Here is an 18,392-nt window from a genome sequence, read left to right as displayed (position 1 = left end):
GTGAAGTCTCCACCTTGACAACTCCAACACAGGACAGTGACACACTTCTCCCTGTGGATGAGGCTCAGGAGGAGACCTGTCTCACACATGCTCCCTCCCCATCTCTTACAGAGGCACAGGGACTAGTGGTAAACTGCCATAAATCACACAAAAGAGAAAACTGAGCCCAACCATACAGAGATCAGCATTTCTGTGGGTTTTTAACATCCAGCAATTCCAGCCTCATGACACACCCCACATCTTGAACTTCTAATGCAGAACAGACACACAGTGTACTCATCCTTATTTCCCTTTGGGCATGTTGGGAAAGAGGAAGCAATTGTTGCCCACAGCCAAACAAACAACGCCAAACCCGAGGCACCGACATCTTCTGTGACTATTCCTAAAACTCCACTCCACGTGCTCTTCTCACTTTTCCTGCAACACTGTTTCTGGCTTCAGTCACTTCCTGAAATCCTAAAGGGACCCTAAACTCAGGCCAACATTCAGGACCATCCAAGTACTCTTCATTGATGCTAGAGTAGAATGATGCCGTGTGTCCTTTTGTGTATTTTCACTCTACCTTCAGCCCACAGATGCCACCCCAGAAGACCAGTTCCCCTCAGCTGACATGTTAAAAAACTCCCAGCAGGAGCATCCAGTGCCACCCATAAGCCAGCAGATCCACTGAACAGCGAGGCAACACTGAAACTCACTTCTCTGTGTGAAAACAGCCTGTTTCTTTTAAGCCACTCTTCCCTGCTTCAAAATGCAATGGACAAGGTGCACCCTCTCTCCTCTCACACTTACCTCTCCTGTAACCAAATATTTTCCATCTGGAGAGAAAGCAAGTGCTGTAATTGTTTTCCTAAAACAGAGAAAGTAACACTGAGAAACATTTCTAACGTGACTTCATTTCAATACATCATGACTGGGGAATAGGTTGGGACGAACTGAAGAAATGCTCAAGTCACCCATAATAGCCTGACATAATGGTTTTGCCTTGCCATGGGGATTCCTTGCTGCCCAACTCTCAAACAGCAGCCTACAGAAGCAGAAAAGCTCAAAAAGTTGAGGTTCAGGACTGCACCTTTATCCCAGGTGCAGGACCATGTCACACTGCTGGCTTCCATAATGAGGTAATCATTTTAGGTGGAGAAAAAAATAAAAGGCAGATACCATGGAGCTGTAGTAAGATCCCCCCCAGGTCATGACCATTAGCAGTTCCTCTTGGGATCACAATGTTTACAAGGAGGTACTTTGTCAGCAATAACATCTCATGTGAGAAGGAGCTGGAGTCAAAGCTGCAGGCAGCCTGTCCCCAAGGCAACTCTAACAGAGGGGATTTAGCCTGGAGCAACAGCAGCTCCTGCACTTCAGTCAAGCCATAAAAGTCTTGAATTCACCTCACATAAATCAAGTCCAGCTTAAAGCTTTACTCACCTGGAGCTGTTTAGAATATGGTGTTGCTTATTCTTTCTAGGGTTGAAGAGCACAACAACACACCTAGATGGAAAAAACAGAAAGAGAGATTACATCACCACATGCATAAAGATAACCAAAGAGCTATCCTTTTTGGAAAAGAAAAAAATTTAAAAAAAAAAGGCAGCAAAGTAGCCCCCAAAAACTGTTTTATTCCCTAATCTCAGACTGAGCTGAGGTTAACTAGAAAACACAAAGCAAAGGAACAGTTCAGAGGGAAACCATAAGTCTCTCCCATGTCGAGGAATACCATTTGCTAGTACCATAAATAATTACCTTTCCACACTCCAGGAACCCTGAGCCAGATTGTTCAAGCTGGACAGAAAGGTTGACCATGAAAGCTTGTGCAAAGCCCTAATGGATGTCCCCTGCCATAAAAGTGACCCTGTGTACCAGGCACCAAACCATGTCTGATGTAAGAGGAAGCAAGCAGGGAAGAAGGAAACAAGAAATCTTCTGGAAAAGATTTAGGAGGGGATGAAGGGGAATTAAAGGCACTAAATTTCTGTGCCCGACCTTAACAATGGATAGGACAGAAACCATTGAGTATAGCACAAGAAGTGATTGGCCAGTTGAGAAGTGAGACATACTATGCCAAAAAACTATTGACCTAAGAAGTCTCTCTGCATAAACAACTTGCTCAGTAGGCTTGCAGATATCTCTCAGTAAGATGAACTGCTAAAGCAAGCAATACTAAGATCCTGGTAAGCAATATAATCACCTCCACTGGGAGCAAAACACCTCTATAGCTGACTGGGGGGCTAAGGAAGGAGAAGAGATCCCATTCCCACTACTCTTGCCCACAGCACATTGCCTTCGTGCCTCTGTCCACCACAACTAGACTGACAGGAGTCACAGGTACTGCAGCCTTCCCAACGCCCCACAAACACCCTCTACACCAATTTTAAATCTTCATGTAACAGCATTTGTCTTGCAGCAGAGCACAGTAATAACCAGTAACAGAACATGCTGTAAAGGGAATAAAAAGATATTGCTCTGATGACCTTGTGCCCTATTTTTCACTTCACCTTTAAAATACAAACTGTGGGTTTTGCCTGTCCCTCTACAAGAATACACTGCTGGAGTTTGGAGAGTCCCAGCTCCTCCTTTGCTGCAGTGTTGAGGCAGCACTGCAGGATGTCCCTGCACTGCTGTCAGCAGCCTTTGCTGCACTGAGGATTTCACTCACATCACCATCATGTTGGGGCTTGCCTGCACAACACATGCCAGGCTACAGACATCAATCACTGGAAGAAACATGCAGGACACACAGGAGAAGTAGAGGAGTTGGCCTGGAGTAAAGAAGTAGAGGAGTTGGCCTGAAAGAGCCAAGCAGAAAGGCAAAAAGCTGAGGCATCACAGAACCTCACCTACAGACGTCACCAACATTTCAAGACAGGCCTCACTCATGCACAGGACAAAGCACACCTTGGCACCACGCTGCCTAGAACAAGAGCTGCATCCTTCCAGGCCCCACTCCACATCCCCAGCAGCAGGCAGGAGTGCTACAGGCATAGCTCAGGGTTGACAGGGCCCTGCAATGTCTCTGGCATCTCCTCACCTAGCCCTGGCAGCTGACCTTTCCCTTAGTGTGGCCAGGCTATACTGCCAGGAGGGTCAACTTTGAAATGGAAAAGAGGGCAGAGAAGGAGCAACGCACCGATACCTTGAGCTGAGAGTCCTTGGCTGAACTGCCACACTCCATTAACATTCCTAGCTCAAAGCCAGCATCCGAGGCACTAAGGATGCACAGGATACATCCTTCCCTCCTTTAGACTACTCTACTCTCCAGCTATGCCATTTCACACACCCCTATCCACTCATGCCTTACACCCTGAAGGCCGAAATAATAAAGACACCAAACTTTCCTGACAGTTAAAAGGCAGATAGCCATGGTTGGAGATGTAACCTTGTGGAAGAACAGAGAAAGTGTAGATAAGTAGTTTGTTCAGACTAGGATTGATCCTTTTGCACTTTTTGCCCTGGGGAAGCAAACTGGAGAGTTTCAAGTCAAAGCTATGCTACATATTTCTGAAGGATTAGTGCAAAGAAGCAGGTGGTTTGTGATCCATTAACAAGTCAGGGAAGGTTAAGCCTTGCAAATCACAAGATATGAAATAGGAAGTTAGCAGATGTGAAAAACCTATCTAATCCTGAGCCTCCAGCTAATCAGAAAAGCAAAGCAAAACACCATTATGTGGAGTTGGATAGGGTTAATGGATCAAAATCCTGCAAAGTTAAAACAAGGATGAATTGTGCTTAAAATAAACTTCAAGAAACCAGCAAGAATAAAATGAAGACATGAAATCTTGGCAAAGACCTTCCTATGCAGCTCTTAAATTTAAGTTTCTGTTTTATTGTAAGGAATTCATCAGAGAAACTGGACTTCAGAGAAGTGAACACAGTTTAAAAAACAGAGGAAAGATACAAAATATAAACCACACTCTTCAAACCAAGCAAGCAAACAAACCACTTCCTAGAATGGTGTAGGGAGCCACAAAGGCCCAGGGCTTTGTCATTATTAACTTACAGGACAGAACTTTTGGCCACTTACAATCACAAATTTTAGCTCAACAGCACCCCAGAACACTGTGCCAGAAGGCTTCCTCCCCCTCTTCAGACCCTGGCCAAATCCAGATCCTACAGGGAGGTAAGAGCCACCATCCAGCTCACACACTAAGGCAAATCAACAAACCGCTCCAAAGGCCACACAGCTCTAGTGCCAGAGCAGCCATCACAAATGTGGATATTTTTACTTTGTCTTAAGACAACTCTATGCTTGATTCACTGAGTATGACCCATAATTAACAAACACTAACTGCAGGAGCAGGGGGATAAATCACAGTATCTCCTTACTGGTGAGCAAGCACCGATTCATAGCATGAAATAGTAAGCTCATAAGCTCAGCAAAAGGAGGTATTTTGATTTGTAGTTAATAATTAACATAACTTAGTAATTACTTATGACCTTCTTGCCAACAAAGCCATTTAGCCAGGATTAATTAGTCTTCTGAACTTGCTTTCTTAAATTAACTGCTACCCAACAAAAGCTACCCTACTGCAATGTTGTCCCATGATGATTTTCCACCATTCACCTCCTCTCTGCCACACTGAAAGGCAATGAAGACTTCAGCCAACTCCAAGGACACCCTATTCAGCCAGATGGCAAACCACAAACCATCAATCATACAGTGGGGCACAGATCCTGTTCTGGGAGTCAGGAGCATCCACATTTGTAAATCAGCTCCCTCTCAAAATGCTTGGGAAGGTTTCTAGTCCATTCCATCCTAAAGAGCACATCTCCACAACAGGCAAAACTGTTTCTAGTTCTTTAATCTCTTTAGAGCGTTCAAAAACAGCCCCAGGTTGCATCAGGAAGGTTCTGATAGGATATTAGGAAATTTTTTTTTCACAGAAAAGCTTGTCAAGCGCTGGAATGGGCTGCCCAAAGAAGCAGTTGAATGCCATCCCCAGAGGTTTTTAAAACATGAGGAGATGTGGCACACAAGCATGGTTTTGTGGTGATTTGGCTGTGTTAGGCTAATGGGCCATGATCTCAGGTTCTTTTACAGCCTAAACACTTCAGTGACACAGGGTGGCCTCCATTGCCTGCTCAGACACTCACACAGCTCAGCTTGATTCTGCAGAACCTGCAGTAGCTTCCTAAATAAGGTAGTCCAGAGCCCATTAATACTCTGGACATGCTCCATTTTAGCAAAGGAAATCAGTCTATCAAAATAAATGGAATGGAGACACTGAATGACCAGGAATTATCCACTTACTCCACACTGCCTCCTAGTCCAGTCAGGCTATCAAGCCCTCGAGAGAGTCAAAGCATCTACTCCTTTCCATTTATGCTTGCTTTAATCTTACAGTAGTTAAAATAATGAAAATAACTACCATTGAAAATTAGTTGCATCAAAGAACATACACCCATCTAACCATTCTCCACTTTTGCCTGCTTCTTTATAAGGCTGCATTCAGTATTTTACAGTCAAGGGGATAGGAAAGGATGTGTGGTAAGACAGCACTGATTTTTTTTATTCACAGCTTCCAACTGTGCATGTAGACAAAGCAAAGTGCTTCAAACCCAAAGTCCCACAGTGGTCACACCACCTGTTGCAAGCACTCCACCCCTTTCCCAAAGAGAAGCTTTCACAACAAATTCAAATGTTCAAGACACCTTTGTCTGAAGAGATATTTTGGAATGCTAGTGCCAACTAGCATGACACCTACAGAGCCTGGCACACATTAGCTGTTGAGAACATTGACACTGTTAGCACTCTTGTTTCAGCACAAACCCAACCTCCTCTGCAGCTGCAGACAAGGCTTGATGATCACAGCACCTCTTTAATCCAAATGTAAGTTCTGATTTCCAAGACATTTGTATAAACTATTTGCAGCTGTATGGATTACTGCTGTACAAACCATACATCACAGCCAGCTAAGATCAAGGATCCTCTTTGTTTGCCATTGCCAACAGCCTCTGCAGGAACCAGAATGCACACATATAGAAAAAGTTTAATTTCTAGGTTTGTGGTGCCACCTCACAACTATTAAGCACACCTTTCTGATGCAAGCAGCTTTTATGAACAGCTTGAGTGGGCAATCTTTCTCAGTATGCCTCTTTCTTGTGGGACATCCAGGTAATACAAGGGCAGGACAGAATTAGTTCTCACAGCACTGTCAAAAGTTTTTACTGACAACATGAGCATTGTCCATCAGGGAGCCCATTTGTATCAGCCAACAAGAAAGGTTCCTTGCAGAGCTTTCCAAACCTCCATGAAGGCACTATCTTTTATGTTCACAACTGTGCATCACACATGCAGATGAAAAACAGGGAGGGAAAGGGGAGAGAAAGAGGAAAGGAGGAGATAAGCACAGAATGTCACAGAAGTTTCCACTGACTCCAGCAAAAGCAAAAAGACCCACAAAATATAAAGAACAAGCAATTTTCCTAGGCTAAATACCATATAAGGAGTGGAGAAGAATCAGACTTCAGTATCATTTACAGACTCCATTTACACAAATTCACACACATTTACACATTTATCTGACTCACTAAGTCAGTGACAGTGGGTCACTCCATGTAGCTCCCTCCACCTTCTGACTTTTCTCCTACTGACTTCACTTCTGCACTTACCAAATCACAGTTTCTGGGCATTTTATTCTTCTTATTGTCCTCCTGTTTCCTAGAACATCCCTCTATTATCAGCTGCCTTACCCCAGCCATCTCCTTCCTCAGCAAACTGACAAAAAAACCCAAATTTCTGTAGAAGTCTGTTTTTTCCTTCCTCTACAGGTTCCCCTTACAAGGGGTTCAGGGAAAATTAAAAGGCTGCAGTAGCATTCCTTTCCAAGCTACCAACCAAGTCAGCATTTCCCTATCTCATGGGACACATGTCTGTAGGCAAAGTTCATGTGTCAAGTCCCCCTCTCCCAAATGCATGGAGTCTAAGCTATAAAGAGGATGCTGTACAGAGGAAAGAAAACTCCATTAAGACATCAAAACAAACATTAGTTTTCTTTTTCCTCCCCACAATATACTCTTTTCATGCCACTGCAAGAATAAATGAAAAGACCCAACAGTCCCATCCCTTCAAAACTGGGACATTTCTGAATTTCTGGCTCATACTTTGCTCTCTTCTCCCCACCCAAAGCTATTCAAATAAGAGTGCAATAGCTTCCTATGCACTAAATGCATGAGGGGAAAAAAGACTTTGATAAGAACAAAATCTTTTTTACACTGCATTGGTTGCCATGGGAAGCTTGATCAGAGCAAAGCAGTGTCTACAGAAGCTGGTGTTAATTTTCTATGTGGCAATTCTTCCTGCCAAAAAGCTTCTTTAATTCACAGCCAGTACTGGGAGTGGGTTCACAGTGATGAGAGGATGTGCACACTGACTATATAACTGAATAGGTATTTTCATGCAAACTGTATTAATTACATGCATGCTGAGAAGAAAGATCTATCTGTTGAGAGGTTAAGAGCTGTGTGTCACTGCTTGAGCAGAAAAGCCTCCAGAGCTCCCTGTACCAATCTGTGACAGAGAGAACTAAAAAGGTGGGAGCCTGAGAGGTGCAGCTAAATTCCTGCTTCAGAAACCAGAGCAGGCTAATGAAAAGCCATGAATACTGAACAAGAAACCCACTGTGAAAGTCAGTGATATATTTAGTGTCACTAAACTAATAGTGTAGAAATTTCTGATTGCTAAGCAGGGATACACTTGGTCTCTTTAAAAGGCTGCATAGCACCCCAAATCTGCAGGAGTGGGAACTCAAGCATATCATCCAATAGGCTCTGCTCCAAAAATCACAGGAAGAACTGTGACAAACTGAAGTCCAATTTCTTGCCTCCAATAGCCCAATCCTAAAGAAGAAGAGTGCACATTTTAAGATACTTGTCCAGACTCTTTGCTCAGCCTCCAGAAATTTGACTTTCAGAGATATCTTGCAACAGTGACCACCCACACCTAGAGGAGAGAGAGCAACAGAGGAAATTGCAGCAGAGCTGAACTGACTTTATAAGGATAATCCCCAAACAGACAAGGGCAGCCTCTGTTCTTACCATTTCAGCCTACTGAATTCACCTTGTCCATTACACTAACTGAGCCTCAAAGCAGAGGGCCCTCAAAATCCCCACCAATACCTATGTGACCTGATGACATTGAGAAAAACAGGCAGCTTTCTCTCCCTGTCATCTGGCAAGGATGCTACCATCCTCATGATCTTCTGCTGCCAGTGTGGTTTGTGCCTGTCTACCTGAACAGGCCCTGCTGCAGATGAGGGGACAGGGCTGAGTGCCAATATGCTGGGTTTTCAATAATTAATTTTTGGTGAAGAGGAAAAGCCCAAAAAGCTTTTTCCTCAGCTCCTGCCCTGCATATGGAGAACCAACATAAACTCCTGCCACACAGCCAACAGCTTCCAGTGGCTGCTGTCAGTAGCCTATTTCCACCTGCCAGACTATATCTTTAAAACAACCAGCTGTGTCTCTAACCTCAAGCTGCAGATGGCAGGGAACAGATGGACAGATCTGAAGCAGCATTCAAAACACTTTAAAAATACTTTAAAAAAGCTCAACACATGGACAGATAAAAAGATTCAATAATGAGCAGAGATTGTGATTGTAACACTGACCAACCCAGGCCTCTCTTCTTTCATACACAAGGCACCACTGAAGTTTCAGCTTTACCAGGACCACAGATGAGAAACTGCAGTTTTCCTTCCTGCTTCCTGCTAGAGTGAAGGTGTTGTCTGTCCACTTTTGCTGGCTACACTGATTTCTAGCAGGTCCAGCTGATCTCACTGCAACATATCCTCATCCCTCTGCAACTACTGCATATGGAAAATCCTTAACCCACCATGGGAGCTTTTCATACTATTTCAAGGTCTATTTTTAAGGAGGCAGAGCAGAAGAAGAGGAGGAGGATTTTTAAAATTGGCAGCCTTTCTGACACTGGGCAAATATAAGGCAGGGTGATGACTCAGGAAAACATTTTGCACGAAAAGGATGCAGAGAGAAAAGACAGCCTGGGTCCCATCTCCCACTGGATAAATTGTACACAACTCCAGTGGAGCCACACTGGAGCCAGAGACATGGCAGTAGTGCCCTCAGGAAAGTGATGGCTTTTTACAGAGCTGCACATTAAGGAGGCACCTTTTCTGGGAGGCAAAGAACTAAGCCAAACACAGATTGTGAAAGACTTGGGCAAGAAGTGCATGTAGGGAAAGCAGAGAGGGGAAAAAAGGCCTCAGAGGAAAAAGATGGAATTTAAACCAGCTTACTAACTGGGAATCATTACAGCTGTAAGGAAGATGATAATGTTTCCAGTTAATTGCTATGGCTCACAGCTACCTAGTCACCAGTGATTCAGCAGGAACTTCACCTTCAAAACAACCCCATTCCTTTCAGCAAGTCAAAGCCAGGAGAGGGGAAAAATAAAACCATCATGAATGAGAAACCAGGAGTAAAGCCTTGTCCTGCAGAACCAGGGACAGACCATCTCTGCTGCATTGCAGAATTCTCCACCTGTCCTTCAGCCTGCAGCAAAGGTAGGTAGAAAAATGAAGCCACACAAAGCAGCAGCTGTACTTACAGAGACTGAAATGTCTGTCAGTCTGCACATCTGACAAGCTTCAAAAGAGACAGGGCACTGATGACAAATGCCTGTACAGACACACACACACATATATGCAGGTATATACATAGACACATGCATACATATGGCTCACAGCTGACTGTAACATTTACACATAAAGAGTGCACATTTCTCCCTCTCTCTCTCTCCAAAACCACTCACTTCCCTAGGGGCAGGGAAGCAATGCCAGCAATACACCTACATGAAGTATCAAATCAACTGGGCTAGGAGTTGCAGAGCTGCATTTTATTTCAGTGCTCTTGCCAAACACCCACGGAATACTGCAGATGAGCAGCAACCCCAGAGGTTAGAGCAATGGGCAACTGGTGACAGGTAGACTGGAGGAACAAAAGGATCACTGAGATAGTTAATGACCAGAAAATGTGCTGACCAGACAGACAAGAAAGACTGAGAAGCACTAGAAAATGGAGCCTTGAGCAGCATCTGGCTGGTTCCAGGTGTGACCAGGAGAGATGAAACAGACAGAACATGGCTCAAAACCTGAAGGCCTTTGCATGCAAGACAGAGAATGCAACTTCTTCCAGGATGAACACCAGAGATTCAGAGCATACTGTGTTAATTCTTGGGAAAGGACCTGTTTCCAAATGTTGAGATCTCCCAAAGTCACAGCTGTCTCAGGCACACCAACAAGGAGAAAAGAACAGCTATCTGTCCTGACAGACCAGCCAAGACACCTGCTTTGGGGATCTCTTGCTCCCCAGTTGTGCTCCACCCCTCCACATGCTCTCAAGATCCAGTCCCTCTTCAATCAGTATCTGGCTGACAGCCCCAGGCTTGCCATTTTCAGCAACAGGCTACAAGCTTTTTACTGAATCTCAAAGGCCTTGGTCTTCCTGGGTTTGTGTGCTCTGAACTTTTCTTGACCTTCTTGTAGCTCTGTTTGACTTGGTTGAGCTGTGACAGCAATTTCTCTAACTGACCAGGTGTCTATAGATGATTTGGTTTAGTTCTGTTTATCTTTTGTGGAGTACAACCACAGTTTTATATAAACAATGTTAACCAACAGCTATTTTATGTAGACTGAGATATTTACAACTAATGACTGCATAGTGGAGAAAAATGCAGGCATGGTATGAGAGCAGAGGCCTTGAGAAGTGGAGAAGCAGGATGCAGTGCAGAGGAGTACAGGAATGGGATGGTAAGAGAGGAGGCACATGCTTGCCACTGGAGACCAAACTGCTGCAAACAGTCTCCCCCTCTGTCTCTTAAAAAAATACAGACCTGGAAAAAAAAAACAACCAACCAGCTTTTAGGTAGAGTAGCAAATAAAACAAAGAAAAACTATCCAAAATGCATTAAAGACACCACACATAATGAATTCCAGAAGCATTGTGGAGTTGTACAAGTGCAAGATGTGCAAGTGTATTAGCAAGCATATTAAAAATTATCCAGGTGAACCCTGGAGTAAGGAAGAAACCAGTAAAACCCACATCATACTCCTCCCAGAGAAGGGCTACAAAGCTGAAGATTTACCCTCAACAATTGACTTTAAGATCCAGAGGAGCAGCATAAGCATGAGCATAACACCAGGAAAACCAAACAGAAAGAAAGAAATGTATTACAGTTTTAATTGCATTATCATAATTGTTGAGACATTTTTATATAGAATTACCCTAATGCATTATTAGTCCTTTTTCTGTCACAATTAGTGGTAAAGTAAAATGATCCTTGAATTAGAATGTTATGTATTCAGTTATACCAATAATAAATTCCTGACTTCTTTTATTTATGCACATACACAGCCCATATATAAGGGGTGTTTCCTCTTTGCCCATGAACAACAAAGCCCAAGGGAAACATCTCAGAGAAAAGACACACATACAGGGGAAGAGAAAGCAATGAAAGACAAGTTCAAGAAAAAAAACCTAAAACTTTTAAAAACAGGCAAAGAGCAGCTTAAAGAGAAAGGCAAGAAAAATATAAAGATAAGCAAAGTTTACAATAAAATTACTGCAGAATAATCAAATCTGCCATCAAGTGCTGAGCAAATTCAGCTTTCCAGCCCAATGCACAACAAGAGAAGATGGGAGCTCTCTGAAGGTACTCTCCTGGGATCAGGCAGCTCCTTGCAGAGATTTGCAGACCCAGCTGGATTGCACAGAGAAATCTGGCTCTACATTTCGGGTTTGCACCAACTTCTCTGCAAGAGCAGTTGACACCATGCCATGAAGCCTCAAAAGCTGAAAATGAATATTTCTTTAAAACAAAGACCCAAAGGAAAATAGAACCTGCTTTCAAGCATTGGCCAGCACCTCTGTTTCCAGCAGCATGCACAGCCTTCATTGTGCCTGAGCAGCTCAAGAGCAGGGAGAAAGATCCATATATCAAACTAATAATCTGGGGCAGACCAACATGACAGCTCATGGCTGATGCCTCAGGGCTTTAACTGTTTTACCATGAGCACAAAGCATATCAATATTAAAATGGCATCATTCAAAGGAGCAAAACAAAAAAGAAATGAAATGTAACCCTCTCTGCCTCTCTGCCAGCCCCCTCCCCACCACCATCTCCCTGGATTGTCACAGGTGGGGTAAGGTAGTGGGCAGATCCCTCCAAGGTCCATTGACCCATTATTGACCTCTCTGCATTCCAGAGCAGGCAGCAAAAGCCCCCACTGCGGCAAAGAAACTGGAGCAGCTTTTCCCCTTGAATGCTTCAGTAAGCATAACCAGGCCATATCTCTGCAAGAGTGTCAAACAAAAAAAATAAAATAAAAAAAAACACAAAAAAGCACTCAAACAAACAAACAAACAAAGCCCACCACAACAAACAAAAAAAGCCTCCACACCAAATGCAAACACACACAGAAAAAGAAATGCTTCTTGGAAAGCATCAAGTTAAAGAATTACTTGTTCAAATAGCCAGTTGTTTTCTGCTCCTCTAGGCACGGGCAAAGCTCACAGTTGGCTTAGGCAGCAGGCTGCCAGATCCACAAAAAGGCACTAAAGCCTCCTGCCAGCCTTGCCTACTCAGCACCCTACAAGGTCAGGCTGGCAGATGCTGAAAGAAGGGGCAGGGGGGGCTGCTCCTCCCCACAACCGTCCACACCACAATACACAGGAAGCCTGCTGCAGCTCCCAGGCCCAAACATCCACAGATCATGCCAGCTCCCTCTCCCAGCCTTGCCACCTCTCACAGATGGAACAGCTCAGACATTGCCAGATTGGCAAAGCTCAATTCTGCCCACGTTATCTTTTTAGAAACCTTGTGACAGCTCTGCCTTTAACAAAAGGCGAACATTGACTTCTGCTTTATTTCTATTTCAGCATAATACATAGCATTTTAAATGCACTGAATTTTTTCTTCAGAGTAGTTAATGAGCATCACTTGTCAGGAGATCTGAAAAGACAGCTTTTCTAGAAGGAGAAGTAATCATGTTAAAACTCAGTTTTGCTTTCTTGTATATCTGCATCTTCTGTCACAGAGAAATGTTGTCAGGTGAGAGTCCAACATTAAGAGTACTTCCTAAAAAGTATTAGGATAGTGTTGAAAAAGCATAACAACTGACTCCAAAGGCAAGAAATTGGCTGGTATCAGCTCTGTCTTTGGCTGCCAGCTGAAAGAACCACTTTCAGGTGCACAACAGGCCACTGTTGTGAGCATGCCTTGCAGGGCACATCTTCCACTGCAGCAGGGAAGGGGCCAAGTCCTACAACTGGTTCCTAAGCAATAGTCAGGGCATGCTTACAATAAACAAAATACACCACTTCTTGGCACTTCCTAGCTAACATCCTAACACGATGCTCTGTCACCTTTAACTCGTTGCCTTCTGATACTGAGTGAAACCCAAGACCATCCACAGTGCCAGGTCTTCCAGAAAGAGGAAAATGAGTGACTCCTTGTTGTTCACACCTGGTGAAGGGACATGTCCTTTGGACTGTGTGTACTTCTTTTAAGTTAAACTCTGTGATTTGTCTCCAGGTTGCCAGGAGACACGGTGCCTGTTTTGAGATTCTTAGAAAGGGTGGAGCTCAGCTGAGGCGGCTGGTATCTCATTTTCATCCCAGACTTTGCTATTCAGTCCCCACAACCCCCCCTTCCTTGCTCTTATGCAAGCTCAGGACTTGGCTCACAGGCCAGTGGTGTTGCTGCAGCAAGGCACTGGTTGCTAGGAGGTGAAACTGGAGAGATCCAGAGCAGGTAGAGCAGAGAGCAGGCTGCTACCTGCAGGTACACAGGCATGGTTCTCTCTGCTGACCCCCTTCTTTCTCAGCTAATGGGCAAACCCCAGCAGGTTGCAGAGCTTCAAGCTGAGAAAAGGCCTACATGTTCCAAAATAGCTGAGGTACTGAGAGCTTAGCAACACTCCTCTTCCCTATTTCCCTAGCATGCAATAGCTTTCCTGACCTGTCAAAGCTTCCCACTTGCAGAGTTCTACCTGAGTGTTTAGCTCTGTTATCAAATAAAGTAGTCATGCTTATTCTCTTGCTTCCATTTCTTTGCACATAAACTGCAGGTTTATGACCCTCACCACGGGACTGCTGCCTCCTCCTCCCCTCCCTGTTTTCCTTCTAAATAGTAACTTCCCTTTAGTTCGCATGCTGGTTAATGAGACCAAATCACAAAGTAACAAACCAGCCATCTACATGGGATTATTACCAGCTTGCTTCCCAATTTAAAAATCCAATTGACACACTCAAGGATTGAGGACAGTCAGGGTTTCTCTTAAGGCAGGTAAAATCAGATATGTCGAATACAATCATTAAAATAGCAACTGCTGTAGCTATTGTGACAGGCATGATGGCACTTTCCTTTTGAGGGAACTAGATATATTTGTCCTGTAACTAGGCTGGCAGCAATAAGAAGAATGTACTATGTAGTTTTCCTTAATACAGTTTGTCAAACAACAACAAACTTGCAGGATTCCTCCAAAAAACCCTACCTTTCCCTGCTTCCAGCCTCAGGAATCCAGCACAGAGATTTCAAGGGCAGTTAAGTGCTTTTGCTGTGACAAAAGTTTTCATTGCAGCCTTGCAAAGATAAAAGCATTCCCATTTCCCTGTTCTCACTTTCTTCATCACTAACATTTTTGGCAACAGCAAAAATCTACACTAACATTAATCATTTTGAGGACTCAGCTAATACTTCTGGCCCCCCATGAAACATTGCACAGGCAATGTCCAGAGCTGCCACACCAGCTGAGTGAGACAGTGTGGGACAGAATCTACCTACTTGCCCTACCCACAGCACCCAACTTCCCTCCACTGCAGCATCACATACAGAACAAAACCCCTCTCCAAGACTCCCCATCAGTGGTGGGAAGAGCACATGCACACTGCCTACACAGACACTGCCAACAAGGAGCCTTCTTTGGCCCATAATAAGGGTCCTGCAATTCATGCTTACACTAAAAACCATCTCAAACTTCACCATCAGCTAAGCCCAAAAGTTGCTTGTAGTTAACACAATTGTGTGCCATGTTGTGGTACTGAAGGGTCGGAGTCCAAACACAATTAGTAGTCAAATAATTTGCATTTAAAAGCATTCTGATGTTTAAAAAAAAAAAGGGGGGGGAGGAAAATGTAAAATACACCACTGAAGGGATGCTTACATGAACTCCATCCCTTTTCCTTCTACAAACCCTTCTGAGAGCATTTCTTTCCACCACTGCCTCATTTTGCTCTCCTCTCTCTCTCTAAGAACCAGGCTTGCTCAGCACTTGGAACAGGTGAAAACAGACACAGGAGTGGAGCCAGTAGCATCTGGAGTTTTTTGCCATAACCACGTCCTTAACTTTGTGTGTGTACATGTACCACAGCATCAGCTGAGCTCCTGTCCCATTTGTGGAACCAGCTGTGGAACTTTGAGCAGGAGCATCACACTGCAGAGGCTCTGAAAGGCAGCACAACATGTCTTTGTGGGCTTTACCACCTTGAGGGAAGGTTAATGCATGGTCCTGGGACAAGAGTGTCCAAACTAGCACAGGTAAGGATTGGTGTACAACACAGCATCTTTCACATTACCCTTTTTCTTTCCTTTTTTTAGTATAGTCATTATTTAATACCCAAGTCCTATTATCTCTAAGGGAAAAAATAGAAAACTATTGCTTTTATTTTTAGGAAAAGGTGCAAGCTGAGAGAAACAGTGATTTTCTCTACCAGTCAGTCCTGTGACAGACTAAAAATATAAAGAAAAAAAGTCTGTTCCCCATGCCCTACAACACACTGACTCTTCCCTACTGCTGGCTTTTTTCAGAAAAGTCTTCCTGTCCTTTGGACAAACCCTCAGTATCATTCTAAATATGGAGAAACATAAAGAATACAGAACAACACACTTCTGGTGAGACCTCACCTGATGTACTGCATCCAGGTGTGGAACCCTCAGGACAGGAAAGACACAGACCTGTCAGAGCAGGTCCAGAGAATAACCACAAAAATGACCAGAGGACTGGAGCACCTCTCATGTGAGGACAGGCTGAGAGCTGAGCCTGGAGAAAAGGCTCCAGAAGATTTTACTGTGCCTTTTCAATACTTAACAGGAACTTACAAGAAATATGGGGACAAACTTTTTAGCAACCTACTACCGTTGTAGTAGTAAATGGGGGGAATGGCTTTCAGCTAAAAGAGAATAGATTAAAATAAGAATTTTTTTACAAAAAAAGTAATGTGGTGAAGCACCGGAACAGGTTGCCCAGAGGAGTGATAGATGAACAAACTATTTTAATTGAAGATGTCCCTGTTCACTGCAGGGTGGGTTAGACTAGATGGCCTCTAAAGGTCCCTTTCCAACCCAAATTCTATGACTTTCCTGGACCCAACCCTGAAAATTTGAATGTGAAAATGGGTGGCTGCAAAGTCCAGCCTTTTCCAGGTGCCTGACAGATGGAAGGAATCACAAAAGCATGGATGAGCACAGGCTGATCCCAGATAGAGTGGGGTACACAAAGAAATTTTTGGGAGAAAGGGCTCATATCACATGGCTTCTCTTGAAAGACAGGGAATAAACAGATACATTGGTACCTGAAGGCTTGAAGGAGCATGCCATATCAGACCTATTGCTGATGCCAGACCCTCAAATAGTAACTGTAGGATAAAGCATCACATTACATCTCTATTTGTCCCAAGCTGTAGCAGCTGGCTACAGAACAGTGACCCACCCCCTTGTAACCTGAAGGCTGGATTAGCAAATGGCACTTGGGACAAGTACCCAGAAGCTCTGTGTGCAAGAGAACAGCACTCTGTGTACAGAAACAACAGCAGCTTGTCTCAAAGGAACCTGGCAACACCAAACATCAGCACTGCACTGACTCGGCTTTCAGTACCAAGAGTGACACGATGTAGAAGTCACACAAGGTCTGAAGCCAAGCACACCACAGGATTCCCACTGTCACCACAAGAGCTACTCCACAGCTGGGAAAGATGGCATTAACCAACTACTCCCCACCCAGCAGCTGAGCTCCCAGACTCAGCAGCTCAGCTCCCAACACATTCCCCAGCTGTCTGACAGCACCCTAGTGCTGCAGTCCTCAGTCCTCAGTACTTCTGGCACATCTTTTGACTTTTTGGCAGACTTCCTCCAGTTTAGTAAGAAGTCTTTCTGCCCAGCTATTTAGAGGTTTTGTCCTGTTTTTCTCCCTTTACTGCTGGGCAACAGGTTTGCTGCAGGTCTGAAGCTTCACAGCTTCCTCATTATTTAAGATTCTACCAAATGTTATGTCCTATGCTGGTTGTCAAAGGTAAAGAACTTCAATTAATTAGACAAGAGATGAAAAGCAGCCCCACATACACACTAGGGGACTGTCTGATGAAAACTGCCTAGAAGTCAATTTAACAGGTTTGACTCCAATTCTGGTAAAGACTTAAACCAGGGGAGTTTGCCTACAGCTCCAGGTGATTGCTAGTACTGCTTCTTTTGCCTATTTTTGAAACCCAGTGCTGTTCACTTTTGACAGAAAATTTTGTTTGGTTTGGTTGTAATGGCCCAACTCAAACCAATCTGCCGTACAGATTCTAATTATGTTTAATGATCTCACTTAAGGGGATTTTCTTATCTTCATCTCTGAGCCCATCACCACAATTGTGCCAGCTGGAAAATATCTCCAGATGGCAAGTTAAGCACAGTAGCCTCACAGAAGAAATGTATTAACAACACTCCAGATTCCTGGGAGATGAGGAAGGGAAAGAGGTCTAACTCTTGAAAGACAACTGTCCTTTTTTCAAAGAGGACAAAGCAAGTTGCTTCTGATATGACCAAAGATACTGATAATTGCTTTAAACCATACACAAGAACTTTTCTTCATTTAATGGTAGGTTTCTACATCTTTACAATGCCACAGGATTCTCCTTTACAAAAGAACATAAAAAGAAGGCACAGAACATCTCCTTCAGGGTTTTTGGTAAGTAAACTTGAAGGAAGCAGCACCAGCAGAAGTGGATTTATCTACTAGGAACCCAGCAGCTCAAGTATTTCAAAATCCCTGTACCAATTCATGCTGCATTTGGGATATAGTATAGCCCAATAGCATTAGTGTTTATGCTAAGCAAAAATCAGTGAAGAACTGTACCTACACATAGCAGTAGAGCTTTGCTCAAACTGCTCATATACCATGTACTGGCTCCAGAAGGAATAAAGGACTCCCTCTGTGCACCTAGAATTTTCTAAATGCAACTACCATTGTGGCACCCAAGGAACAAAATCAATTAGTTAATAAAAACAGGCACTGAAATAAGGCAGGAATATTTGTCATTTTACAAATCAGGATTTTATTGTCCATGTCACTACTAATTCTAGCCTGGACAAAAGAGTCTTAAGTCTTGGAAAGATCCCAGTT

At 43.7% G+C, this 18,392-nt stretch overlaps 1 protein-coding gene across 4 annotated transcripts in view; it reads right to left on the bottom strand.

Moving 5' to 3' along the window:
* The window catches only part of MAPKBP1 (mitogen-activated protein kinase binding protein 1), a 95,987-nt gene that overhangs the window by 43,738 nt on the left and 33,857 nt on the right, over positions 1 to 18,392 (bottom strand). For all 4 annotated transcript variants that reach the window (XM_079309045.1, XM_079309046.1, XM_079309048.1 and 1 more), the window contains exons 4-5: positions 1,423 to 1,485; positions 790 to 847 (exon numbers count right to left, since the gene is read on the bottom strand). In XM_079309045.1, coding sequence (XP_079165171.1) covers positions 790 to 847; positions 1,423 to 1,485 — 121 coding nt within the window. The remainder of the gene's footprint in view (positions 1 to 789; positions 848 to 1,422; positions 1,486 to 18,392) is intronic.

Source organism: Erithacus rubecula (genome assembly GCF_903797595.1).
Source record: "Erithacus rubecula genome assembly, chromosome: 6".
Taxonomy (NCBI): Eukaryota; Metazoa; Chordata; class Aves; order Passeriformes; family Muscicapidae; genus Erithacus; species Erithacus rubecula.
Note: the sequence above shows the minus strand (reverse complement) of the source record. Positions and strands in the feature narration are given on the sequence as shown.